Source organism: Opisthocomus hoazin, chromosome 2, assembly GCF_030867145.1.
Source record: "Opisthocomus hoazin isolate bOpiHoa1 chromosome 2, bOpiHoa1.hap1, whole genome shotgun sequence".
Taxonomy (NCBI): domain Eukaryota; kingdom Metazoa; phylum Chordata; class Aves; order Opisthocomiformes; family Opisthocomidae; genus Opisthocomus; species Opisthocomus hoazin.
Genome location: NC_134415.1, coordinates 44,299,482 through 44,326,921, shown reverse-complemented (window position 1 = coordinate 44,326,921; position 27,440 = coordinate 44,299,482). Strand labels below are relative to the sequence as shown.

The 27,440-nt window shown below is 52.8% G+C and overlaps 1 protein-coding gene and 1 long non-coding RNA gene across 4 annotated transcripts; both read left to right on the top strand.

Moving 5' to 3' along the window:
* Positions 1-353: 353 nt before the first annotated feature.
* On the top strand, positions 354-3,190 carry LOC142365441 (uncharacterized). The gene is made up of 3 exons (XR_012766475.1): positions 354-408; positions 2,592-2,663; positions 3,135-3,190. It is a non-coding gene; the product is annotated as an uncharacterized LOC142365441 (long non-coding RNA).
* A 163-nt stretch (positions 3,191-3,353) lies between these two features.
* Positions 3,354-26,704, top strand: LOC142360520 (uncharacterized). Of its 3 annotated transcripts, none has more exons than XM_075413452.1 (18): positions 3,354-3,374; positions 4,757-4,959; positions 10,524-10,580; positions 10,804-10,886; positions 11,521-11,686; positions 12,404-12,510; positions 13,972-14,199; positions 15,262-15,406; positions 16,301-16,494; positions 18,708-18,814; positions 19,019-19,188; positions 19,993-20,172; positions 20,870-21,004; positions 21,715-24,177; positions 24,943-25,098; positions 25,530-25,637; positions 25,805-25,855; positions 26,586-26,704. In XM_075413452.1, exons 2-17 carry the CDS (start codon positions 4,936-4,938, stop codon positions 25,835-25,837), a joined length of 4,356 nt encoding a protein of 1,451 aa, XP_075269567.1. In that variant the 5' UTR covers positions 3,354-3,374; positions 4,757-4,935; the 3' UTR covers positions 25,838-25,855; positions 26,586-26,704. The 3 variants fall into 3 exon arrangements, with proteins under 3 accessions (XP_075269567.1, XP_075269568.1, XP_075269569.1); XM_075413453.1 differs by having other exon boundaries at positions 26,576-26,704; XM_075413454.1 differs by having other exon boundaries at positions 26,566-26,704.
* Positions 26,705-27,440: the final 736 nt, after the last annotated feature.

Genomic DNA, 27,440 nt, shown 5'->3' with positions numbered 1-27,440 from the left:
CGACTACTATTTTCCCGTGGGAGTGAAGAAGTCAACCTGGCCTCATAGTAGCCTAACCTCCACTGGTTTTTTATCTGGAAATGTAAGTTTTCAATGTTATTCCAACATACACTTTTCAAGAAATGAATTCAGTTTATCTGTGCATTCAGCTGCTGTGTATTTGTGAACATCCAGACAACATTCATTTAGTGAACTATCATAGCTGTAATGTGTTTGATAAGGCTGTAACAGGATATTGGACCAAAACAGGATATTTGGACTCACAGCATCCTCTAGAGATGAAGTAAAATCGATAATTACCCTGCCCTTTTTCTCTGTTTTTCCTCTCCCTGTCCCCAGTTCAGACAGCATCCGGTGGAATACTACGTAGAAGAGGCCAAGAGGCTGAAGCACAAAGCTGATGCAATGGTAAGCCTTGGCCCTGAGCCAGAAACGTTACCCAGCTCTGGCATTTGGACGTGATACCTGCATGCATGTGACTAAGATGCGCTGGCTAACGTTACTTCCGTACTCCATACCTGGCATCTGTTCAAGGCGTATGTGGGGCGGCTGTCTTTATCTGCCAAATGTTCAGACATTTCCCTTCGTTATAAAGACACCTAGAGAACAGGATTCAGAACTGATGTTGTCTGAGGTTAGCAGGCCTGCTGGCTTTGCAGAGCTGTCACAAAGACCTTGGAAGACAGGTGCAACAGTTAGTTTTAAGACATTTTCCTCTGAAACATCAGGATTCTGAGGGTAATTACGTTGCTGGTGAGCAAGACTTGGAAGTGTCCTTTGCAGATGTAACTGGCTTTCTCTGCTAGGTGCAGTTTTAACAGCGTGCATGAATGAACGTATTTTTTTGCTGATTATGACTCAGTTGGATGATGTACATTCACTGCTTGCCATTGACCTGTGAAAATGGAGTGAGGGAATAGTGTAGCAGCAAAGCCTCACCTGCCTCTCACAAGGCAGGCCTCCAAGACCAGACAATAATGTCCAAAAAACGTGAAGATAACAAATTACTCAAGGAAAACATTGAGCGAGAGGAAGAGATACAAATAGCCAGAGCACACAAAGCTGATGACTGGGACCACATTGGGGGTTCTGCTGAGAACCCCTGAATTATCCCCCAGAGGCCTGGCTTGCATCTTTTTCTTTCTTCAGATCCTGCCTAACTAGAGACAAAAAAGGAATTTAGGTACCCTTGAGAGAAGTAGGTTTCGTCTTAGTCTGAACATGGGAATTTTCTTCCCAATAGACTGACACGACTGGAAGTGCCTTTCAGTACCTAGGTGCTGCCCTTTCCTTCATTGAGTATGGGATCGCCTTGGAATCGGATTCAGCAGCACCAAAATCAGCTTCCAGCGTATTCAGCGGCACCATAGATCTCATCAAGTAAGCGGTTTTCAAAGCGTCATGGTTAGGCAGGACGTTTGGAGGGGAAGAGTTAGTTGCACCGCGCATTTGCAGCTGTGGCAGCTCTGGATTCCCGCCGTGGAGCAGAGTTGAGGTCACTGTACAAGCATGAGACAGACAGACCATCCCGAGGCACCAGAGACAAATCCTTTGAAATGTTTCAGCATTGCTTCTCAGGAGAAGTAGGCACCACATCCCCCTCTGCATCTGAGCCTTGCAGCTGAGGTACACCAGAGGACACTGATTATGACAATCAAGGACGTGAAGGAGTTTTTGCTTTATCCAGATCTGAAGCTGCTTTTGCATGCGAGTTCAGTAGTATTTCAGTTAAAAAAAGTGAAGCAACAGTATAGCGTGTGGCAGAACAGTTAGTGCCCCAAAGGTTTGCAGCTTGACTGAAGGCAGGTTTTACTGGTTTCTCCCATGTGTCTTTCTACCTGTACCCTTTCCTGGGGCTTCTTTTAGCAACCTTCCTCATTTAGTTTCACAGCCCTTGAAGATGTGTGTAGACAGTATGACGTACACAGGCAGTGCAACCCAAGGGACCATGGATTGGGTAGAAGAGAGACAGGTATTAGTTTATTCATGTTGAAATTACAGGTTACGTGAGTGTTTTCAAGAGCTGGTTTGACTTCTTGCCTTAGAGCTGAAAAAGCTGTCAGGGGTTTTTTTTGTGGTAGACTTCAAACTTTTTGAAATGTATTGTTTGCATTCTGGTCCTGATGGACTGTATTTCCAAGATGATGTTGTTGCTTTGTTTTCAAAACGGAGATTTGCTTGTTTGTTTGTTTGCCAAAAGAAACATTTCCACTAAGATGTCTGTCTTGTCTAGAAATAATTGAATTAGTAGTTTATCTTCAGTAGTGGGGATACCTTTTCTGGGCCCCAGGCTGACTGGTGGTCCACGGGAGGCATCTACTTGTAGGGATGTTGCCCATTAATCAGTGTAAGAGGAGAGTGGGTCGCATCAGGGGCCACATCTGTTCCCGCTGCGTGGAAAACAAGGTATTTTGAGACAGAGTCCTCTGCTCAAAAGCCTACAAAGCACTCTGGGTCAGGACTAAGGACTCAGGGCAGGTTTCCTGACCTTAGGACCGAAGTTTGAGATAACGGCGTGGACTGTTGTTTCATAAACAGTGGGAGTCCAGAGCACTGATGGCTGATAAGATTCTGTTATTTTGTTTCCTTAGATTCATCACGACATTGAAATCCTTTATGGACTCCTCAGCATCTTCACATGAAAAAGCCTTTGCTGTGTTATGGTGCGTAACTTTTTCCTGAGCCTTCAGAGTCTGTTTTTTGACTTGACAGAGCGAAAGGCCCATTGCTTTCAGAGGCGAATGAATGATTTAAATGGGAATAGAGTTCTGCAAGGGAAGAACCCACAATATCAAAACCAGAAGCCGGTGTTTGAGCCGTGTAAGTGAAGCTGTAGCTGAACATAGCTGAGGCGCGTCTGGGCCAGAGCTTCCTCAGCCCGTGGCACCTATGAAGAGGTTGGGAACCTGTTTATATAAAAGACCAGACATGGCCCTTCCTTCTTTGTTTTTTTTTTTCCCCTTGCGATGTTTTCACAGAGTCTTTTTTTAAGATGAGCGGAAGGAGAAGTTCTGAGCTTTCCTGACTTTGCAGTACAGTTGGGGTGTGCCTGCCTCTGTCCCACAAGGCTGATGGCTGCTTGGCAGGCAGCAGCGAGTGTCAACACCGATGCCTGGGTGTGTTTCTGTTCACAGCATGCGCTCCCAGTCCATTCTGCACATGGCAATGTTTCGTTATGAGAAAGACACTGCAATGAAGTATTCCAGGATCCTGAATGACCACTTCAGGGTACGGTATGCGTATTGCTAAGCTGCCAGCTGGATGGCTGCAGCAGTTACTGCTGTCAGCTGAATAGCCCAAACCTAGCAAGGGTTCTGTTCCCCGCTGCAGAGTTCTTCCAGAGCAACACAAGCACCTTCTCCATGCGTTGCAAGGTAAGATTTAAAAATACATACGTTGTAATGAGTCTCTAAGGGTGTGAGTGAAAACAGTAGCTGGAGTATTTGAGTGCAAGCTGCGTTTGAGAGTGCCTCACCACTTGCTCTTTCTTGCCACCTGAAATCATACTGTTAGGGGGCGTGAATATGTTTCTGCTCTCTCTTTCCTGTCTTTTCTCCTTGGAAAGGGTTTTTTTCTTTTGTTACGAGGTCCAGAGTTACCATGTCCCCAGCAAAGTAGTTTTCCACTAGAGAAGCAGGTCAGAGGAGCAAGAATGGTATTGTCACTGTGCTGTTTCAGAGCCCCTGTCGGTGCCATCTTTGTTCTGTTAGCGATCCATTGAGACTTAATGGGATACCATCCCCATCTCCCTGGCCGCTGCCCACTAGGATTATGCCTTCACCCTGTGGTAGCATAACTTTGAGGTGATACTTCAATATTTGTCTCTTTAGCTCAGTCACCAATTAAGAAAAAGAAACTCATTCTTCTAACTGGTGAGTTACTGAGCATTTTGTCCTTTCTGTCTATCTGCAGCAGTGTTGCTGTGTGTGTGGCAGCAAAAGTAGAAGGGAAGCTGTCACACAACAGTTTGAACCGACGCCCAGCAGACTGGGCCTGTGTTTTAATGACAATGAGTAAGGAAGAGTTTTTCTGTGTGCCGTGGTAATTGCATTTGGCACACAGCTACCCGGCTCCCCGTCTGCCCCTGCTAAACTCTGCGTTGGCGAGAGGGTTGTTTGGTCTGTAATAGCGATGCTGTAATTCCAGTGATTTTTCTGCCACCTTGCAGAGGATAGTTTATTGGGAAGTAAATGGTCTCCTGCGAGCGTGGTGGAAGCCCTCTCATACCAGTGACTAAAATTAGGTTGGTTGAGGTGGAGGAGGTCAAGTGATGTGATGAAGCCTGCCTGTGCCTGGAAGGCAGGCAGCTGCCCGCATTTAGGTTCCCTAGAGCTCTAAATGAGTTTGTGTAGGCTGAACTGGCTGCTTTGACCCGCTGTCAGAAAGCTCCAGCTTCTGTAGGCGGGGAGCTTCATCATGCCTGAACTGTAAGTCATGAGGAAAAAGCGCTATGCTGATCTGGTGAAAGTTTCCACAAGTAGGTGTAGATTTTGGAAGGTGGATTGGTGGCCCTTTCTGATGTCTGGTGCCGCAATTTCTATTGTCAAGAGAAGTTCTTAGAGTTGCAAATCACTTCAAAAACCTTGGCCTGGCACTCAAAGGGCAATTACTTGTTACGCAGCTGAACACATCTCAGTTTTCCACACTCCACTCCACACTGCAGGCCTGGATGATAGCAGAGAGCTCCTGCCATAAGATCGTCTGGCGGCAAGACTTTGACGTTAAACGTTCGTGACGGTGTTTCTTTCTCCTGCAGACCCACGGGCATGTCTTCCCCAAAGCCCTCTCCTGCCGGTTCTGTGAGATCTCAGCCGGGACGTATTGCTAACAGCTGTGGTGGGAACACCATCCCCTATAATATCCCAAGTATCACCTCTTCCTGTGTCAACATCACTGCTGGTATCCTCTCTGCATGTGCTCTGTGGGAACAGGCTGATGCACTGGCCAGGGAGAATTAGGGTAAGTTTGTGCCCTCTGGCTTTTCTGCCTTATGTGTTGTCGTTCTGTGTATGTACTTGCTTAAATCTGAACACTCGGTGTAGCAAACGCCAGACCTAAAGCTCAAAGCATGAGATATGTTGAAATAGACAGCTAGGGCATATTGGCAGAGATACTTGATGGTGATATATTGATGAGTGTTCCAATTAAAAGGTTGTCTTGGCATCCTCAAATGTCGAAGAGCTAAGGAATGAGGGTATCAAGTGCAGGAAAGCTGCCACCTTGCTTCATGGTAAGACAGGAAGCAGAGGAGGTTTTTTGCTGTTTGTTTTTCCCTTTGGGGCGCTTAGCTTTTCTGAGTTGGTTCACCTTCTTTAAGAACAGCTTTGTGGCCTGTAGCCTTGTGGTTTAGTTAGATTGTCAAACTTCCAGGTATTTTTGCCTTGCGAACAGTGAAGCCGGCTGCTCTGCGTAACAGAGAAGCTGAGCAGCATTTGAACTCAAGTCCTTGCTGGGCACGTGACCAGTACTTGCCAGCAGCATTTCCTAAAGTTGCTGCTACTTGTCTATTTTACCGTTTTGTTGTTAAAAAATGTATTGTTCTGTGGTACAAGCAGTGGTGAATAAGCAAAAGCCCTAGAGTATGTGCAGTTCAGTCTGTAACCTGCCATCCCATGTGGCATTTGCAGTGACATTTTTCACAAAACACAAAGTTTTGTGAGCTATTGTGGGCAAAGGGATATATTGCCACGATCTGTTGGCAAACTTGCAAAAGAGAATAAGCACCGTGTGCCTGGCTCAGCTGTTGGAAGGCTGTAAAAACACTCACGCTAATGAGGCAGGTGCTGAAATTCAAACGGCTTTGCAAGTCCCCTTTGAATAAAGAACCTCCAGTGGTTGGCTGTCCTCTGAGCAAATCTGTGCTCGCGGCAGCAATACACGTGTAGTGTTTCGGATTCTGTCCTCACAAGGCTGGTAAGAGACTGTCACACAGAAGGAGTGGTGGATGCTGCTGCTAAGCCAGAGGAAGGAGTCTTGGAGGGAAACCTGTGGGAGGGCAGCCTGAGCACAAGCTTGCTTCAGCCAAGGCCGAATTCAAAACCTGCTCTGTGTTGCCGTTGTCATGTAGGGGAATGATGGCTGGGGTAGTCAATACTCCCAAGGGAGTGGATCTGTGCGGTGGAACAGTAAATACTCACGTAGGCCTGGCAAGCTGTACAAATTTTTAAACCTGTTCAGCTGAGAAATCATGATGTCTCCAAGGTCTGAGGATGGATGATGGAAAGGCACCAGTCCCATTTCTGGGCATCGCTCAGGAAGACACTCGAATTTGGCTTGCTTCAAGTCTGGGGGAAGCCTGCGGCGGGGACTGGGCTGTGAACACCCAAACTTTTGCCCACCTACCAGGGAGTCTCGACGTCCTTTTAAAGCCAGCGCTTGGGGAGCCGGTTCAGTGCGTGTACGCGTGTGTGAGTGCGTTCTGCTCTCACGTGCCCTGCCTCGTGTGCTTGTTACGCTTCCCGGCCTTCCGATAGCGCTGGGCTCTCTGCGTCGACAATGTGTTTAACGGGACTTGCCGACGGACAGCGTGACGCTGTTGTTGCTCCTGGCAGCCCCCTCGCCTGTCAAACGTGCCTGCTGTGTGAAACCAACCAAATGTTTTCGCTCTGCCTCCTCTTTTTCCAGAGTTTTTTGCTGAACTCAGCACAGCGACGTGCGCTCTGGCATTGAACAGCAGCGTGGCCGAACTAGTCCATTACACTCGACAGGGTTTGCAGTGGCTGGGACTGGAGACCAATACACTTTAACTGGTCCTTTGGGAAGCCTCAGCAACAGCTTTTATACAAAAATGTGTACACATCTACATTAAGCACATTAAAATGTATCTGGGGAATGGAAAAGAAACACGACTGCGGTCAGATGACTATTTGTAGCCAGTAAATGAATAAGCCGATAACGTTACTGTCTGCAAAAAGGACAGCAGCATCTTTCACACAACGTATTTTTCTTCTCAGTAAATTTTCCTTTAAAGAGGAATTCCTCTCCCACATGCAGTAAGATGCATTTCTGTCATTGTATGATGTTAATAATTTCTTGGTGCTCTCAAAATATGTTTGTTAGAAATGAAGGTAGTGAAAGACTTGCTTCTGTTCAGCAAAGTCACTGGTCCTTCCAACAGCCAAACTGAACCACACTGTCTGCTAGAAAAGGCATGAGATAAAAACCACAGAAACAGACCCCAGGCCTGGAGCTGGGGCCATGGGCCGTGGCCCGCGGGGAGCGCCGGTACTCCATGGCTCAGCACTGGGTGCAAGCCTCCCTGTGCTCGACACCCTGCCCAGCAGCACCTGGGAGCCGCTGGAGGCCTCGGGCAACGACGCGGTGGCCATCGAGGACAGCATCCCTGGCACCAGCCCCCACCGGGCCACCCTGGTCGCCCCGGCCAGCTGACGGAACATGGTGAGTGTGGAGGGGGTGGCAGAGCCTGCAGGCGGGCGTCCCGTGCCCAGGAAAGCTCGCATTGCCCCGGGGCCGGGCGGTTGGGGTTGCTGTTTCAGCAGGGGTGGCCATCTCGGCAGGCACGGAGAAGTCCCTGGAGCTGCCCGACCTGGGGCCGGACACCTTCGCCGAGGCCTTTCCCGAGCGGGCAGGGGACAACCTGCAGTTTCCGGACGAGCAGACATTCACCACGGACATCTCTGACGCGCTCGCCTGGCTCGACACCATGGACAGCATGGACACTGTCCCCGATGTCCCCAGCGCGCCCCACAACCCCTACTTGAGCGCCTTCCTCAACCAGCCCCCTGACCTCTGCGAGCACGGGGCGGAAGGTGATCACTTCGAGGGCCGAGCAGCGGGGGCAATGCTGGGGGACGCCGACCCATTCTCAGGGGTGGCGATGTCCCCCTGGCCGGACCCCGAGCAGGAGCAGGGCCGGGGGGCAGCGGTCCTCCCCACCGGGCTGCCCGAGGGTCCCGTGGAGTCTCCTGCGGAGAGGAGTCTCGTGAGGGGTCGTCCAGAGGGTCCCCCGGAGAGTGCCCTGGAGGGTCCTCGGCAGAGTGCTCTGCCGAGCCCCGCGGCTGCCCCTCGTCGCCATCGGCCCCGCACAGCTGACCCACAGAATCACAGAATCACAGAATAGTAGGGGTTGGAAGGGACCTCTGTGGGTCATCTAGTCCAACCCTCCTGCCGAAGCAGGGTCACCTACAGCAGGCTGCACAGGACCTTGTCCAGGCGGGTCTTGAATATCTCCAGAGAAGGAGACTCCACAACCTCCCTGGGCAGCCTGTTCCAGTGCTCCGTCACCCTCAGAGGGAAGAAGTTCTTCCTCATATTCAGACGGAACTTCCTGTGCCTCAGTTTGTGCCCATTGCCCCTTGTCCTGTCACTGGGCACCACTGAAAAGAGCTTGGCCCCATCCTCCTGACACCCACCCTTCAGATATTTATAAGCATTTATAAGGTCCCCTCACAGCCTTCTCTTCTTCAGGCTGAACAAGCCCAGCTCCCTCAGCCTCTCCTCGTAGGAGAGATGTTCCAGTCCCCTCATCATCCTTGTAGCCCTCCACTGGACTCTCTCCAGTAGCTCTTCATCTTTCTTGAACTGGGGAGCCCAGAACTGGACACAGTACTCCAGATGAGGCCTCACCAGGGCAATGTAGATGGGAAGGAGAACCTCCCTCGTCCTGCTGGCCACACTCTTCTTGATGCACCCCAGGATTCCATTGGCTTTCTTGGCAGCCAGGGCACACTGCTGGCTCATGGTTAACTTGTCGTCCACCACGACACTCAGATCCCTCTCCGCAGAGCTGCTCTCCAGCAGGTCCACCCCAAGCCTGTACTGGTGCATGAGGTTGTTCCTCCCCAGGTGCAGGACCCTGCATTTGGCTTTGTTGAACCTCATCAGGTTCCTCTCTGCCCAGCTTTCCAGCCTATCCAGGTCACGCTGAATGGCAGCACAGCCTTCTGGTGTATCTACCACACCTCCCAGTTTGGTGTCATCAGCAAACTTGCTGAGGGTACATTCTAACTCTTCATCCAGGTCGTCGATGAAGAAGTTAAACAAGACTGGGCCCAGTACTGACCCCTGGGGGACACCACTAGTTACCAGCCTCCAACTAGACTCAGCGCCGCTGATGACAACCCTCTGAGTTCTGCCATTCAGCCAGTTCTCTATCCACTTCACCGACCACTCATCCAGCCCACACTTCCTCAGCTTCCCTAGGAGGATATCATGGGATATCCTCCCCGCTGGAGGAGGCTCTGCGGGGGCAGCCCCGGGTGGCTCTGACCCGCCTGACGCTGCCGCTGGGCATCGTCTCCTGCCGCGTGGTGCCCAGGGCGGGCAAGGTGGGCAGCAAGCAGGCCAAGTGCCCCACGCCAGCCGGCACCCCCGAGGCGCAGGAGACCTCCCCGCGGGACAGTGTCCCACCCAAGCAGAGGAGGAAGATGGGGGTGCTGCCCGTCAGCGGGTCAGATGAATCGTTAACGGTGCCTTAACCTTGCCTACGCGGCAAGCGAGATCTCCCGCTCTCTCCTTCGCTCGTGGTGAGATGACTCCTGCTCTGCTCTGGCTTAATGGGCGTGGCTGTCCACCTACATCACTGTACTCAGGTCGACCGGACATGGTCCGTGGACACTTGCCATTTTACCGTCCGATATCCAAAGACACCCAGAGAGCCCCTGCCGTGTGACGGACGCCCACCCCTGACGGAAGTTTTAAGCAATAGTCCGTGTCTGGCCAAGAGAGCCGGCGAGGGAAGCACCATGGGATCACAGAACCACAGAGTCGCTTCGGTCGGAGGAGACCTTCAGGACCACCGAGCCCAGCCATCAGCACGACGCTGTCCATGCCACCACCCAACCGCGTCCCCCAGCTCCGCGTCCTCACGTCTCCGAAACGCCCCAGGGACGGTGCCTCGGCCGCTTCCCCGGGCAGCCCGCCCCAGCGCCTCACAGCCCCCTCGGCCCCGAGCTCTTCCCTCGCCCCCAGCCCGACCCTTCCCTGGCGCCAGGACGCGCCCGCCCAGAGCCCCGCAGACGTTTCCTCGGCCCGTCTGGGAACCGCCGGGGCCACCTGAAACCGCCCCCCCCCGGCGGGGCTGGGCCCGCCCTCCGCGCGCCCCTTCCCGCCCAGGCCCCGGCGCGAGCCCGCGTCGCCCTCGCGCTCGCCGTTCCATAACGGTCTCCGGGCAGCACCCGCCGGAGCCAGCGGTGCCGGGGCGGCCTCTCCCCCGCGGCAGCTCCGCAGCCCGGGCCGCGGCGCCGTCGGCCGGCAGCGAGGAGGGAGCCGCCGCCGCGGAGCGGCCCCGGGCCAGCCCGGCTCTCCCGACCCCGCGGCCGCCCGCGGAGCGGACCCCCGCCGGCGAGCGGGGCCCGTCGGGCGGCGGAGCCCGGCCGCGGCGGGGCCATGGCGACGCGGAGCCCGGCCTCCCTGCGGCGCCGGCTGCAGAGCTCGCAGGAGGCGCGGCGCCGGCAGGCGGGGCTGGTGCGGCAGCTGCAGGCCAAGGTGCGGGGCGGGGGGTCGGGGCCCGGCGGGGATCCCGGCGCTGCGTCCGCTCGTCGTCACTCTGCGTGTCCGTCCAGGTGTGGCAGTACCGGGCTCGGTGCCGGGAGCGGGAGCGGCAGCTGGCGGCGGGAGCGGTGAGTGCGCGGCTAAAGCAAACCTAGGAGACGGAGGGCAGGAGAGGACTCCCAGGCTTCAGGTCTGCGGGAGCACTCGCGGTCATGAGCTGCGGGAGTGCAGCAGTGGGAGACCGAGGAGAGCTACTCCCACCGAGTAATCCCCGTCCCCTCCCTTGCTCTCCGTGGTCGTGACAGTGAAGGGAACACAAGAACTTGACAAAACGTTTCCTTTCTTCTCCAGGGATCCCTTCCAGGCAGGTGGGAAGCCAGAGGTGAGCACAGCCTGGAGAATGCGCTGCTTCAGCTGGAAGAGGAGCATCAAAGGTAAAAGGAAGCTGCGTTACCTCACACTGGGTGTCCTGGACACTCATGGAAGCGAGGGGAAACCTGTCAGCGCTGCCCGGCCTCCCCAAGGGAAGCAGCTGGGCAAGCCTCTTTGGAAGGAGAAAGGCCCACAGTCTGTTCTGGGCTGCAGTAACAGCGTTGTGCGCTGAACGGCTCCGTTTTGAGCGGGGGGTTGCTCCGGGTGACCTGCAAAGGTCCCTTTCCAGCCTAAATTCTTCCGCGATTCAGTAGGTGAGCTACTCAGCAGAGCCCCTGTTTGGGCTGAGAATCAAGAGAGGAGAGTGGAGGAAGAGAGGTGGCCAGGACAAGGACAGAGAAAGGTGATGCATCCAGTGATCAGGCAGCACAAAGGGGAGGCAGGACGTTAGTTGTGGGCATCCTCAGAGTTGAAGAGCAGGGGGGAACCAAAACTGTAGATGGAAATGGAAGGCTCAAAGCAAGGAGAAGCAGATGGGTTTGCTGTGACAGGGTGGTCTTACTTAATCCTAGAAAGCACTTTCGCTGCCTCTCAGTTTGACAAGAAGTCAGTGTTGAAGGAATTGGAAAATCACGGGGATGCTGCTTGTGGGTAGCAGTTGTTGAGCGACCTCCTTGCTGCTTCTCCCGTTCCAAGGTGTGAGGATCTGGCAGAAGCGAACACTCGTCTGCAGGAGCACCTCGATCAAGCGAACATGGTCAACTCAGCCCTCCAAGAAGACATTGGGAAGCTGGCGGCGGATTGGATGAGGGCCCAGAAGGAGCTGGAACTGAAGGAGAGCGAGTGGCGCACTGACCGTGAGGTAAGGACAGGCTACGGCAGTGATGCCAGAGCGGAGTGGGAATGCATTGTATTTCTGGCATAGAGGGCTTGCCGTGTGCGAGTTGTGGCTCTGTTGAGGACGTGTCGGTGTTGAGTAGCAGCAGAGAGGGGTGTGAGATGGAGGGGTGTCAGCAAATCTCGGTGAGGGAAGATGCCCACCTGCTGTGACCGTGCTGCTGGGTGTTAAAGGTGAGTGCTTGCTGTTTCTGGGCACTGCAGGGCAGTCACACATGAACGCTCGTCTTTTTAAGCGCTGCTAAATCTGCGTCGACAGCAGTGGAGACCAGAGAGGTCTGTGTGTTTTCCCACTCAGAGTAGCCAACAGGAGAACAAGACAGGCCTCCCTCACCAATAGCCTGTTGCAAGGAAATCTGACGCTGGTCTTGGAGGGGCTTGGTTTTGTCTTCCTCCCCCGAGAGTGCTGGACGCCTCTGCAAGGCGAGACGGTGGATCGGGATCCGTTTGCTTTGCTGATAGCCACTCCTGCAGGAGAAGCGTGGAGGTCCCCTGCTTTGAAGTCAGGCGGCAGGTCTGCAGAGGGTGCTTCTGTGGGGCCTGTGCAGTGCTTGGTGCCCCTGTTGGAGTTGTTACTGAAGGAGACCTGGTGATCGTGGTTGTGCTCTCTCCTATCGGAAGGACTTGTACAGCGACAGCGAAGGCTGAATTGGCTTTTTTTTTTTTGTCTTTGCATGTTTAGCTTTATGACAGCTACGTCAGGGGTGAACATAACCGTCTGCTCAGCCTCTGGCGTCAGGTGGTAACCTTGCGCCGTCGTTGCCTGGAAGTGAAGACTGCCACTGACCGGTGAGTAGAAGTGAGGGCTGGATCTCTTGCAGAAAAAAACGTAGCTTCCCTTCCCACCCGCTTTTTGAGCCTCGGTGTTGCGGTCGTTGCAGCTAAAGATCCGATTTCTCCTTGGGTAGTCTGAAGCAATGCCATTAAGCATGCTTTAGGCTATTTTCAGAATCCTTTTGTTTGATGCTGGTTTCAGATAAACCTGAGGGGCTCAGTCTGTGAGCTGTGCAGAGGCCCTGAACAGATGAACTTGGCTATGGTGATCTCTGGGCACATTAACACAGACACAGGCATACGTGGACACATGGGAAGAGACTCACTAAGGCTGTGCCTGCCGTGTGCAGAGCGGTCCGTTTTGTCGAGTGATTAAGATCTGCCTTAAATGTCACTGGGTTTCTTTTCCCACCGCTCCCAATGGAAATATCGTTCATGAATATACATATATGTTGTGGGTTTGCCTCAATTTGCAGCAAAGAACCTACGCAGTTACTCTCTCACTCATCCCCCCTCCCCGGAGGCATGGGGAGGAGAACCCGAAGGAAAAAAGGCAAAAACTTTGGGTTGGGTTGGGATGAGAACACTTTAACAGAATGGCAAAGGGAGGAGAAAACAGCAACCAACAATGCTGATAAAAAGCATGTACAACATGCAGTGTTCTCACCACCCAATGCTCAGCTCACTCCTGAGTAGCAAAAGCCCCTCCTTTAGCCAGCTCCCCACTTAAATACTGCGCATGACATCGCATGGTATAGAATACCCCATTTGGTTGGCTGTTTGGGTCAGCCCAGCCAGCTCCTTGTGAAAATTAACTCTATCCCAGCTGAAGCCAGGACTATATATATATATATATATTTTTTTTTTTAAATTCTTTTACCCTTCTCATTTCCAGCTTACATTTATTCTGCTCAGTTTGCATCTGCTTGTTCCTGTATCAACATGGCTGAGAGAAAGAATGGCTTCTCTACCCTGTTACTGCATTTATCCAATGTATCTTGCTTAGTTTGATACCTCCTTTTTGTGATTGTTTTCTTGTTCTTGGGCTCTCTGAGATTCCTTTCTCACAGCTTCCTTCTATAAAATGAAAAAGAGCGTGGCTGTAACAGTACCTTCCTCTGGTGTCAACTTCAAACTCTGGGTTACCGTCAGCCATTTGCCTTCTTTGATTCTGAGCATTCCTAAATGTGTAGAGTGTGCCTGACCTCCTGGTTAATTCTTGAAGCCTTCTGGCTGTTGCATACATTTCTTCTCATCTCGGAGGAGAACATAGACTCATTCCTCAGCCATCAAAGAGACCCATTGCTCAGCTATCGAGATGTGTCCCAATCCCAAAGTGTCAGACGAATGGTTCGTCCCCAACGAAGATGTCACCTTTCCTGCCAGCTTTTACCGTTGCGCAATTACATGGTCAAAAGTGAGTCAGCTGATAAAGACAGTGGTGTGAACATTAGCTCGTTCTTTATTCTTCTGCAGAGATTTGTCCGAGCTGAAGGCAGAGCAAATGAGGCTTTCTGGATCTCTGCTTGTAAGCTGCTCCCACCTAAACTCTGGCACACAGCTCTGGGAGTCCGTCACTGCGCGTAGACCTGTCCCGAAGGAAGAGGCACAGCCGCAAGTGGAGCAGGACATAAGCCCGAAGACTTGGGAAGTGATGTGCTTACAAGTCACGGGGGACCTGGAGAAGCCAGAGCTTCAGCACAGGTAAACGTGCTTTAGACTTTGCTATTACCAACATTCTCTTTTGTGGGTGCTTCTTGGATTCCTAGATGGGCTGTGTCCGCACGTAAAACACACCCGTTCTCCACAGCCTTGTTTCTGTCCGTAGTCAAACCATTGCCTTCAACAGAACGGGTAGAAAGAACCGTCTGGCTGACGGAAGCTCTTCTGAGTAAGACAAGACTGGAGAAGAGATTGCACACGACAGTGTTTTTGTGGTTATCTGATTCTTGGTGAGAACTTGAGACCAGCACAAAGAGAGCTCTGTCTCTTGTGCAGCCCCAGGGCTGCGCTAAAGGAGTTGGGAGAAATTTGCACAGGACCATCATAAGCAAAGTAGCACCCCTGTGCTAATGTTTCCTTGCAAGAGTGAGCGCAGAAGGCCTCTGGGGCAAGAGTGCCATTTTGCAGCGTCACTGCTCGTAGTAATGTGAATGGTCCTTTGATCCTACGATTATTGGATTGGAAATTGATACACATCTCCCTCCCCAGGAGACTGCAAGCTCTTTCATCATTTCTCTGCTGCAGGGCAAAGAAATTGTGGGAATCGCAGTGTGGGCTTTAAAAGTCTGTCTTAGCCAGAGAAGAACTTTTGGGCAGTGTTGTATCCAGCGTATGAAAGAGGAGAGGGAGAACTAATGGGCAGGAAGCTGTTAGCTACCTGAAGGGAGGTTGCAGTGAGGTGCGTGTTGGCCTCTTTTCCCAAGTAACAAGGGATAGGATGAGAGGAGATGGCCTTGAGTTGCGCCAGGGGACATTTAGGTTGGATGTTAGGAAAAATTTCTTCCCTGAAAGGGTCATCAAGCGTTGGAACAGGCTGCCCAGGGAAGTGGTTGAGGCACCATCCCTGGAGGTGTTTAAAAGACGTGTAGACGTGGTGCTCAGGGACATGAGTGAGTGGTGGACTTGGCAGTGTTAGGTTTACAGTTGGACTTGATGATCCTAAAGGTCTTTTTCAACCTCACGGGTCTATGATTCTCTACTCTTGGTTTTGCAAATGAGAATGTTTTTACATGAAAAGCTTGTTTATCTTTCCCCTTCTCATAGACTGAAAGACTTAGCTGCACTTGAAGGAAAACATTCCTCCTTCCAGAGCGAGCTGGTAGTCACAAGAGAGACACTGGAGGAATTGCACCTCCAGAGCGATCTGCTGAAGCAGGAGAAACATCAGCTTGCCCCAGCACTGGAAAAGGTATGGTCACCTTCTTCCTAGGCAGCACTTGTGGGAGAGGGAGCTGTGAGGGCAGGACCACCACAGACGCCGTTTCTGGTAGCAGAGGGCAGGGGCAACGTTGGTCTCCTACTCTCACGTGCGGCTAAAGAAGCAAACAGCGTAGCTCTTCACCCTTTTTCCAAGGCAAAAACAAACGAGGCTGCATGTTTCTATTTATGCTTTTTTTGTGGTGAAGCTTGCAACTTTCAAAACTCCATTTGTTCAAGGCCAGAGAGCGGGACAAAGCTCCAAGTCAAAGTGTGCTGTCTTGTACTGCTAAGAATGGGAATGACACCTTGCAGTTGTTGAAGTTGTATTTTAAGACCTACAGGCAGCTTTGACTTGCTGGAGCCTCTTTAGGCCTTGAGGAAGAGGATGAGAAACAGCTGATCCCACAAGACTCTTTCCTCTGGACTAGCTGATTTTGGTCCAGTGGAAAAAGGGCTTGGGAGAATCGCATCACTGCAGGAGACAAGGGAGTTTGCCATCACTTCAGTGTCAGTTTCATAACGTACCATCTTGGGTATTATGGGATAGCTTTGAGAGGAGAAGCGTTTGTTTCTGATGGTCTGTGGTCTGTTCGACAGTCTTAGTTTTGGAGTAGGTGGTATGTTTAGCAAATACCCAGCAGAGGTGTTACACTGAAGAAAAAAACTGAAAAATCACAGTCAATCTTCAAGCTTGAATGCCAGCGAGGTATATTAGACAACTTCCTTGTGCCAGACAAGTAAACAGTCTTGTTGCCATGACCTACTGTACAGAGTCCAGGAGCTCTTTCTCCTCCAGCTGACTGAGAAGCGGCACTGGGTGGCTCTGCACAGAGCTCCGGAGAAAGGGCTCTAGGGCTCTAACTGCATTTTGTCCCGCTTTCAGGTTTACCGCCAGCAAGGGTCAGCGAGCAGTGCTCGGGAGCAGCTGCACCAGGAGTCCTCTCACCAAGGGCACGCACTGGCCAAGGCATCCAAAGAGGAGGAGTTGCTGGTGCAGGAGAAGGCTGCCCTACAGCTGCGACTGGCAGCCATGGAGCGCGACAGGCAAGGCCTTTCCGAGCAGCTGGCAGAGGCCAGGTAAAGGCAGGGAGGAGACCCTAGGCAGGACGTTATTTCATGTCTGTAATTATAAGGTGGTAATCGTTACACGAGGATTTATGGCATCCTGAGTGCTTTTCACAGGTTTTCACCTACCATGGAGAGAAAATGGAAGAATCTTGGGCAAAAAAACCCCAGTATACCGTGATTTGGATGTTATTTTTCTGACAGCTAAAGCTAACAAAGCTCTCCTGAGCCTTGGGCTTGTGTTTATGCCCCCTTGCACGTTCCTGTGTGAAGTCCAAAGCAAGGCAATATCATTCCTCAGTATCTGGTACCTTGGCTCTGCATTGAGGAATAATTAAACCGTGCAGACGTGTACTGAAACCTGAAGCTTCTCTCTGGCTTTCGCTTCTTGTTCTGTGCATTTGAACATAGATCTTGCCTTATCAAGTAGTTTGACACAAGATCTTCAGAATTCAAGGCTGTTACGTACGGACATTGTGAGTAGGACACTGCCATTTCGGGTGAAGCTGGAGGCTCCCGCTGAAAATCTTGAGGGCCTTCTGTTTCTAAGCTAACTCTTGTTAGCTGTGGTGCCGGACCTAGAGTTGGTTACCCCAGCCGCAGGGAAGCGTCTTTTGAGTTCTGGCCAGTCTTTGGGAATTCTTGCCCATCAGTGGTGTCGGGGTCCTGTACTCCTTAGCACATGTTCTTTAGAGACAGATGTCGTGGTGATGTTGTACGGGGAAGGAACAAGATTCTGTCCTTCTGCTGTATCAGGTTTCTGAGATCAAATGCGACAAGTTCTGCTTTTCCAGAAAACCCCCAAGAAACAACTCAACGTGTCGAGATGTTTGTCCTCCTCTTAGATGTGTTTTCAGAAGACTCCTGAAGTTGCGGAGCTGTACGAGTGGTGTTTCAGAGACTGTTTGTCGTACTTCTTGACTTTTGTGCTTTACCGCTCCAGAGTAGGTTGTTAGCGAGGCCGATAAACACCGTTTTGACTCAGTCTGTCTCTTGAGAGCTGCTCCTTCTTCTGAGCTCCAGCTTCTCTGATTTAATCCTGCTGATTTATGTTTTGTCACTTACTGGGCTGTAGCAACTCTTCTTGCGGGATGTTGTTCTCCAGAGCCTTTTGCTGTCACACTTTGGAACTCTGTCTTTTCTGTTTGGTTTTAGAGCCCGACTTTGCTTTATGCTTAAAATGGAGCCTATTTACTTTGGCCTGCCAGAGACTGGCGTAATCAGAAATAGGTGCTTGTTCTCCTTCTGGAAGATACATCCTCCATTGTCCATGCAAGTCGTGAAATCCTGCGGTTGTGCATTTGATTGCTGTTCCACTCGGGTGCCCCTTTACATCCTGAAGGATGTTATCCTGATGGCATCCCTGTAGCAGTGAGGCAGTGCTGTGTGTTGTAGGAACCTGGCGCACAGACGCTGTCTGAGGTCAGGGAGGTAACTGCAGCTCCTGGTACCACAATCCCGTGTGTCATACGCAGCAGTTGCTTGAAGTCTGGGGATGTAACAGTTTGCCCCTGCAGGTCTACAGCTTCCATTCTAAGGAGTGACAAGCCATTTGGGCTACTGCCTACTTAGTTACCAACGCTTGAAGAAAAGTAGCACTTTTTTCTCTTGAACTTCCGACAGTTTAAACTGAAGGATGCCTGTCTCTGCTTTCAGGTAGTCCTTGTTCAGCTGAAATCGAGTTCAGATTTCTTACGGACTCTGCTACAAGCATGAGACTTTACTGTACCATCTGATGGATTTCTTTAGTCCCTTTGAAATTCAGGGAGTCTGGAAAATTCCCTACCTATACGAGCAGCGTTACAAAGTCACGAGTCAGCCAGGGAAATGCTCTTCTTCTGTCCCCCTGCAGAGCAAGGTGGAAGTGCTGATGAGATACGGGCTGTGAGCAGAGGCTGGGCATTTGCTTGCTGGCACAGACCTTGCGGGCACAGCTACCCGTGTGTCGTAGATCAGACAAGAGCAATTTAGGACTTGGCTCTTGAGGTCAAGTCTGCCTGGGCTTTCTGTGTTATGCTAGGTGAGAAGGAAAGCCTGGGCATTCCCTCGAAGGGGCCTGCATTGCTATCTGCAGTGGCAGTAATGCGCTTTCTGTATATATGAGTTCCCATGCAAACCATTTTCTGTACTCAGGGGTGGGGCTCTTGAGCCACTGCTTACTGGAATAACTCCCTGTGGGTGTCAGGGGCAAGAAACTCATTTCTCTCCGCATTTGCAACTTGCAGCTCAGTGAAGGAGACCCTGGAATCCAGCCTGTTTGAGGCTCAGCAGCACCTGTCTCAGCTGAAAATCCAGCTTGGCACAGTCACACAGGCCAAGGAGGCCATCCAAGGTGAGAGCGTCACGTGCTTTGTTTCTGGTGATCCCCTGCCTAGGCAAGGTGGTATAAAAACAGCTCTCTGTCTGCAGTGCTTCTGAGGAGTGAAGGGGCTGGAGACAGATCCCTCCTACACCGAAATTCAAATGGCTTGAGGTCAGTAAAGTCGGAACCACTGTCTGTGTAGACTCTGAATGTCGGCATTGGTTGTGTTTGCAGGGGAAGTGAAACGCCTTCAGTGTGAGCTGGAAGCAGAGAGATCTGTCATGAGGCAGGAACGGGAAAACACGGCACAACAGCTCTTGCGGACAAGACAGCAGTATGACAGTGCCCTCAGCCTTCGGCAAACTGATCATCAAGCGGCAATAAACAAGCTCCTGCAAGACCTGGTAGGAAACACTGTGCTTTTGAGTTCTTCAAGCAAGCTTTGTGGGCTGGCTTTAGAAGAAGAATAGCCTGAGCGGGTGAAATGGCAGCAGTCACCTGCCAGAGGCCACACGTTGCCAGGCCAGGCAGCAGAGCCAGCGGCTCGTACTTGCAGGCCGTGAAGACCCACGGGCTGTGTTCGGACAGTAAATACAGCCACAGACTTGGTGTGGGCCTAAGACGAGTTTAACAGGAGGTTGGGTGGTCCCCACTCAAAGCACGGCAGCAAAGGGGTAGGATCCTAGCAGACTCCCGTCTGCCGTGAAGCAGACTCCTCGCATTCCTGCCAGCTGCAGTCACGGGAACTTTGTTCCTTTCTCTCTGTCCTGTCAGGGTTGACAGAGGTGTTATCTTTGGGCTTGAGGCGTATGGAGCAGGCCCCTTGTTCCTGGGACTTCAGTTCGTGGCCTGTCTTGTGACTGGGGCATCAGGGCACTGGGCTCTTTCTCACCCTGCAGTCCGTCTGCAGCTTTTAATTGATGAGGATGGAGCTGAGCTTTGCAGGCAGAGACTCTGAGAATGGAGAGAAATCCCAAGGCGAGGGGTGCTAGGAAACAGGCGGCCATCAGAGACGGGAAGGTGACGTCTCCTTTTCTTCCACCTGCTGACCTTCCTTTTAAGTTCCTTGGTAGGACCTGACTTACGGAGGGCACAAAGGCATCACTGGGCACTGCTGAGGTGGGGGTTTGCGGGAGGGATGAAGCTTCACATGTGTTTGAGCAGCCTGGCTGGGACTCCATCGTGAAGTCTCTTCCTCCCCTCCTCAGGCAAGCGAGCGGGAAGGGCACCGTTCAGAGCTGCAGCAGCTGCTGGAGCAGTGGGAAAAGGAGAAGGCAGAGACAGAAAGGGAGCACGAGAAGCAGCTGTTTGAGATGAAGCAGGAAGTTGCTGCCGTGCGAGCTCAGCAAGAAGAGGAAAAAACTCGAGTCGAAAATGCCAAGCAAGAGGTAAAGACTGTGAAAGGAGAGCTGGTGTGGTGTTTTTGCTCTTCTGGGCTCCTCCTCGGCAGTGCCTCTCTGGACACTGTCCATCTGGGTAGAAGTGTCTCTCAGATGCCCCTCTGCAAATGGGAGCAGTGCCTTAGCAACCCAAAAATCCAGAGAGCACAAATCCAGAGAGCTTTGTGCCGTGAGGGACAGGGCCACTAATGAGAGAGGCTACCAGAGCGTAGGTTAAAGAAGGGCAGGAGGCACGTGGCAGGCCTGAAGAGAACGTGAGCACCATCGCTGTGTCTCCTGGTGAGCGAGCTGACAAAGGAAGCCACCTGCACAGCAAGGACAGAGCTGTGGGAGAAGGCTGGGTCCCGGGCTGCTCAGCAGATGCAAAAGTCGCTATCAAAAGACAAACAGGCCACAGCAGGAGACAAGGGATACCCTCACCAGCAAGGCGAGAGAGACCCTTGAGAGATGCCACACATTTTCCTCTTAGATGACTACAGCTTTGTTGGAGGTTCACTCACGGGTGGACCGTGTTTGTACTTCCAGTCTCACTTAGGAATCTGTGCCTCGGGGTGGGCAGATGCTGCCCTAGGAGAGCAGCAGCAGCGTAGTGCTTGGAGAACGTGTGAGCCCGTCAGTCCTTGAGTCTTGCCACACAGAGGTTGTATGGGAAGTCTAAATGCGTCTTCTCTTTGTTCCTGTGCAGGTCCTGCTAGAAAAGGAGCGTGAGAAGAATGCTTTATTAGAGACGCTGCTGCAGACTTGGGGAGAGCTAACAGAAGCCTGCCAGCAGCTAGAGCAGCTCAGGCGGGAGGTGGCAGAGCAGCGAGAGCATGGGCAGGTAAGGTCTGGATGCGCAAAAAGGGCTGAGAAGACAAAGTTTGCTGAGAATAGAAAGCTGTTCAATATTGCCCGTCTGAGAGCAGACAGTGGGGAAAAACTAGAGAAATTTGGGAAACAGAAGCACTGATTCAGATAAATAGGTACGCCTGCATGGGGGAAACTAGTCCAGATGTGGAAGACAGGATGACAGACCGTGATCTGACCCTTACTCCCTCAAGAGGGGACAAGTGGGGCTCTAGAGGATGGTACAGTGAAAACTCTAGACAGTAGAGGTCCAAAAAACCCACCCCAAACTCAGGAAATCAAATGCTGGGGTTGTTGTCTCCTGCCTTCCTTGCTAATGGAGAGAACATCGTCACGCCACATGCTCAGTCTGGACTGTGCTCATCTTGCTGACTGCAGTCGTCTCCATTTCTTGCTGCTACTCCAGGGCTCAGATTATCCTGGCTGCAGTTCTGGTGGATGCTCCCCAAAAGAAGTCACTAGAGCTCAGAGAGGTTCAGAGAAGGGCAACAAGGAAGATTGGACGGGCTGAGGAAGCTGGGAAGACGCAGCCTAAAGGGTGGCACAGGAAAGGTCCACAGCGTCCCAAGAGGCAGGGAGAGAGGGGGCAGCCCTTGACCGGCACTGAAGCAGGAGGTCAAATCTAGTATGAAAAGCAAACCTGTTGAGATGGAATGATTGAATCTTTTTCTCGCTGTTTTGCAGCATGAACGGGACAGAGTGGAAGCAGTGAAAGAAAAACTGGTACGGGAGATAAACCTTCTCCAGGAATCGGTCACAGCCTCCGAAAACCGAGCAAATACAGCAACAGAGATGAATCACTGCCTTGAACAAGAACTTCAGACTACGGTGTCTATCTTAAAAATCAAAAATGAGGAAGTGGAAACGCAGTGGGAGAAAATCCAGATGCTCCAGAAAGAGGCAGCACAGGCAAAAACTCTGCAGGAGACTGTCCCTCGTCTGAATGCTGTCCTGTTGGAGTGGGAGGGACAAAGGAAGTTGGACCAGGACCAGATGAGAATGCTGGAAAAGCAGAAAGAAACGTGTCAAACTACTCTCGATCAGGCTATTAAGGACATAGGAGAGAAAAAACAGAAGGTGGAATCCCAGCAAGAACAGATCCGGGAGCTGGAGAAGCAGCAAGAAGAACAAAGGATTGCTGTCAGCAAAATGAGCAAAGTGCTGGAGGAGAGAGAGCGGGAGATCAGATCCCAGCAAGAACAGATCCGAGCCCTGGAGCAGCAGCGAGAAATGGAGAGGACTGCAGTCAGCAAGATGAGCAAAGTGCTGGAGGAGAGAGACCAGGAGATCAAATTCCAGGAGGGGAAAATCATCATGCTGGAACAACACGGTGCATCACAAGTGAGAAATCTGCGGGTGGATCTTGATCATCTGAAAAGAGAACTGGAAATGGAGAGAGAACAGGTGAAATCTCTGCAGGCAAGCCTTGAACACTTGCGGGCAGTTCTTAAGGACAGAGAGCGGGAGTGTGATTCTCAAAGGGAGCAGTTAAGACTCTTGCAGCAGCACAAGGAAGAGCAAGAGGGGGACCTGCAAGAGCTTCAGGGTAAAGTAGCAAAGATGACCCTTTCTTTGTCTGAAAAAGATCAAGAGCTTGAGTCACAACAAAAGCAAATCCAGGAAGCTGAAGAAGTCATGCACATGCAGGTGAGGACTGTCCGTCACCAACTGGAGCAGACCCTAGAAACCTTAAAAGAAAAGGACAGACTCATAGACCTCCAAAAGCAACAGGCAAGGAGCTATGAGGAGAAAACAGAAGAACAGCGGAATGTTTTACAGAAAGACTTGGAATACTCTATGGCAATACTGAAAGAAAAGGACTTCATGATTGAATCTCAGAAGGAAGTGATTGAGACCTTCCAAAAACAAGAGCAAGACTCTGAACAGCAGAAGGAAATTCTGCATCATCTTCAAGCGGCGCTAAAGGAAAAAGAGCAAGAAATTTTATCCCTCAGAAAGCGCTGTGAGGCATGCAAGGAAAAGGAGGAAAAGCATGAAGCTGAGCAAAGACATCTCCAAGCAACAAAACGGACTCTGAAGGAAAGAGAGAAGAAGATAGCGGTTCTGGAGGAGGCTATCTCTAAGCTTCAACAGCAAAAGGAGGAGGCAGCGATGCCGACTAAAGCTATGCTGCAAAGGCTTGAATACGCTGAATCTTCTCTAGAAGCTAGAGATCAAGAGATAGCGTCTTTGCAAGAGCATGTCCAGGACCTTCGAGAGCAGAAGCAGTTGGAAGGCAAGCAGGCCAAGAGAGTAGAGCAGGATCCAGACAAAGCGAGCCAAATAACGAAGGAGAACCATTTGGAGTTCCTCAAGCAGCCAGAGCAAATGAACATGTTCCAGCTTCGTGGTGAAAGCATGAGAGTAGCCCTAACATCATGCCAGAAGCAAGTGAATCTGCTTGAGGAAGAGGTGAGGAAGAGAGACAAAGACAACAAAACTCTTATGCAAAAACTCCAGCGGCAAGAAGAAGAACTGAAGACCTTGCAGAATCTCCAGCTTAGGCTAGCCGAGAAGGGAGAGGGGGTTAGACACCCCAGAGAGCAAGAGAAGCTCCTGGAAGAAGCTCTTCATGAGAGGGAACGAGAGACCAAACCTCAAGGTGAGCAACAAGAACTAGAAGAGGAAATCAGGGCTCTTCGGGAAGATCTCCAGCATGTCCAGCAGACTCTGACCAAGAAGGATGAAGAGATCGAGTACCAGAGAGGCAGAGTCAGGTATTTAGAGGAGACTCTGACAGAGAGAGAACAAGAGCTAAGGAGGCAGAGTGGGCTCCTGAAACGGTTAGCATCAGCTTTGCGATGGAAAGATGGAGATGAGACCCTACAGAAACAAATCCGGAGACTCCAGAACTGGGAGGAAGAGGAAGCAGAGAAGAGGAGAGTTCTCCAGGAGCGAGACCGTTCCTTGCAAAGGCAGAAGGAGCTAACCCAACAACTGGAAGATGAGCGCAGAGCAAAGGGGAAAGAACTGGAGCATATGGTTGCTGTTTTGAGGCAGACTGAAAGCAGAGAAGTCAAATGGAGAGAGAAGGCACAAGCACTGGCTCTTGCCCTTGGCAAGAGTGAAACGGCTCACGGGACTCGGAGGGAAGAAACAGCCGTCCCGCAGAGTGTGGTTTCAGCGAGGGACACGGACCAGTGTCAGGTAGACAGCGTGACTGACCGTCAGCCAACGAAAAGGTCTATAAAGGAGTCTGATGATGTTCCCTTCAAGAGATGGGAATGTATTTTCCCACAAATAGTTGACCTGCTTGGCCAAAAAGCTGTGACTGCTGCCAGCAGGCTCGCCTGTCTGTGTGCTGCGGCCAGAGACCATCCACCTGCTGGAATGTTTTCTGCCAGGCCCAGAACTACAGAAGGAACTACGGAGCTTGCTGTTGAAATCAAGTCCAAAAAGCGGGGGTGGGTCATTGGCTCTCTCCTACCTCGGCAAGCTTAGCCAACACAGCGTGGGTGGGATTTGGCACGGGAGGGAAAGGGCACAGCTGACCAAACCAATGTGCTAAACTTAGCAGAATTGTGTAACGGTGGCTGAACAGCAGCTACACGGACGGTGCTTAGAGGATGCTCTCAGAGGTGTAGGTTTGTGAGGTACAGCTTCTCCAGTGTGTTAAAAATAACGGAATTCGTACCATTGCCTGATCAGGTTAAAGGCTTTCTTGGGCACTGGGGATGTCCTTGTGCCGCAGTCCAAAAAGCACAAAGGCAAATTTGTTTGGGTTTCTCCAAGGTGATCTGGAGGAGGGACCCTAGAAGGGAGAGTGTTGTTTTGGCCTGTGGACCAGGAGGAGAAGAAGGGACGTGGCGGCTGTCCGTTCCCGAGTCGGGTCACTCTCCCCGACGTGTTGGTTCTGGCCCTTCTCGCCTTTACGTGGCACCAGCTCACATCATCCCCTCTCTGCCTACCCAGCAGGCTCTTGCAGAAGGGGAGCAGCTGTCGTGGCTCTCGGAGAAGGGGCTCCTGTTGCAGCGGCTGGAAGTTCTGCAGGAAGCAGTTGCAAGGCTGGAAGATGAGAAGACGGAGCTGAAGCAACTCAATGCTGAGCTCCGGAGGACTCTTGAGCAGGTGAACCAGGCTTTCGCTGCCTCCGCACAGCCTCGCGGTCCCCTGGAGCACAGCACATTTCCACACACAGCGCTTTGGAGTCCTCTGCTCGTTTCCTTCCCTCTCCCACATCCCCCTGCGGACACAGGCTTTCATATTTTGTCTCTCTTCTGGCACCCCTTTGCCTTCGCAAATGCTCATTCGCTGCGGTACCGCCCTGCTTGCCCCAGTGTTGTCCCCCCACACACACACGTTTGACACTGCTGGGTCAGGAACTGTTTCCTCTTGTTCTTTCTCTTCCATAGTCTACTCCAAGTGCTTTTTGCCCCCAGCGTTGTCTGGTGCAATTAACAGGCTCTGAGCAGACATCTCCTTGCCATGATGTCCAGAGGCCCCTTTGCTCCTTGTCTGGAGGCCGGTTTCTGTGACCCTTTCTCCCACCCAACACGCAGGTGGAACGTGAGCGGAGGAGGCTGAAGAGGTGTTGCAGGGATCGGCCGCTGCCAGACGCGTGCGGATTTTCTCTCCCTGACCAGCACAGGACGCCTGCTTCCAGACAGGTGGGAGCAGAATCTTAGGTGGTGGGAGGAGGCTCTGGCCACGCAGAGGAACAACGGCCGGTCCCCGTGGCAGCAGCCCCCCAGTACAGGCCCTGTAGAAGTTGAATAGAGAGCGTGGCCCCGGCCAGGCTGGAGACCAAAAGGAAATCCTTGCACTTTCTTCACAGGAGGAGTCTCCCGTGTGCTGCAGTCACCGCTGAGCTGAGCTGCAGAGCCAGGTGAGCAGCAGGAAAGCTCTCGTGAAAAGCTGCTGTGGCCGCGCTGACGGGCAGAGCTCTGCACGACGCTGCAGCCCGAGTCTGGTGTGGCTGTCGGGGAGGGGGTGCGCCGGGCAGTGGAAATACCCAGCCAGACCCATCTGTTGGCCGCGGCCAGACAGCGCCGCTCACCCGGGTCTCGTCCCCCGCGTGCCTGAAGGTCTGGCCTGGGGGGAGAGGGGCTGGGGGAAATCCAGAACCCTGGAATGGCGTCTGTTAGGTGAGCTCCCTCGCCGAGGGAGAGCGTTTCCCTGTTCCCAGCCTGAGGCTGGGGCCTGCGTTCCCGTGTGGAGCAGAGCCCTTGGCAGAGCCCGTGTCCCTCTGGAAGCAGAGGCCGAGGGTGCGTCTGCCCAGACGGCCGGTGTCGGGAAGGGAGTGCAGCAGGCAGGGTGCGAGAGAGCGATTGTAGAGAAGCTTGATTATGACTACAGGACAGCATAAAATCATAGAACTAGAACATGGCCTCAGCCGTGTGAATACAGGTGTGTTAGGAAACCACACGGGGGTGGAATGCTGCTCTCAGCTGTGCCCTGAGTAGGCCTTGCCATGGTTGGGTTAAACACCAGCTGACCCAGCGTAAGATCAGAATGAGAAGGTGTAGCAAGATCAATGTCATAGGTCAGTAGGTTAAATTTCAGAAAGAGGAGTAAGTTTAACAGAACTTTTTGAAGTGTCTCAAAGTCTTTCTCAGGACTGTACGGAACAGAGTTCCCGGAAGAAGGTGAAGGAGAGACGAGGCCCCCGAGCCGCCCCCGAAAGCAGCGAGGGAGAGCTCTGCTGAGACAGAGGAACAGAGAGCGCTCAATAAATGACGTCCTCACAGAAACGGAGCGGTTGCTCGGAAGCTGATGCAGATTCCAGGCTCGATGCAGTGGGTTTCGGGGGTGTCCATGGAGTGCTCTGGCGAGCGGAGCTTTGCCCCTGACCGAGGTGACGGGGCGGGAGGGCCGCCACGGCCTCCGCAGCCCCCTCGGGCTCGTTCTCCCGCGGCCCACGCAGCCACGGGGGACTCCGCAGGCGGCGAGAGGAAAGCTCGCTCCGCCGCTCCCCGGGTACCCCGCGGGGGCCCGGCGGCCGTCGGGGCTGGCGGCCGAGGGTGCCGGGAGCTGCGGGCGGGCCTGAGCCGGGCCGGCTGCCCCTCTCGGGTGTCCCTTCTGCCGGCGGTGCCGGGGTGCCGGGGTGCCGGGGGCGGTGCCGGGGGCGGAGCAGGCGCAGTGCTGGGAGAGAGGCGGGACGGGGGCAATGTGGGGGCGGAGCGAGGCCGGGGCCGGTTCCGGGACCGAGGGGGGGGCGGTGCCTGGGGCGTGGCAGGCGAGAGCTGGGAGGGGCGGGGGCGGTGCCGGAGGCGGTGCGAGGCCGGAGGCGGGGCAGTGCTGGGTGAGGGGCGGGGCCGGGGCTGGGGCCGGGGCGGGCACGATGCGGAGGCGGAGCAGGGGCGGGGCCGGGCTGCAGCGGGCGCAGTGCCGGGGGTCGGGGCGGGCACGATGCGGGGGCGGAGCAGGGGCGGGGCCGGGCTGCGGCGGGCGCAGTGCCGGGGGTCGGGGCG

Coding starts and splice junctions, on each gene's coding strand:
- LOC142360520 (XM_075413452.1), top strand. CDS start 4,936: ATGCACTGGCCAGGGAGAATTAGG. Junction 10,887..11,520: donor CTGGAAGAGGAGCATCAAAG/GTAAAAGGAAGC, acceptor TCCCGTTCCAAG/GTGTGAGGATCTGGCAGAAG. Junction 21,005..21,714: donor AGCAGCGAGAGCATGGGCAG/GTAAGGTCTGGA, acceptor GCTGTTTTGCAG/CATGAACGGGACAGAGTGGA.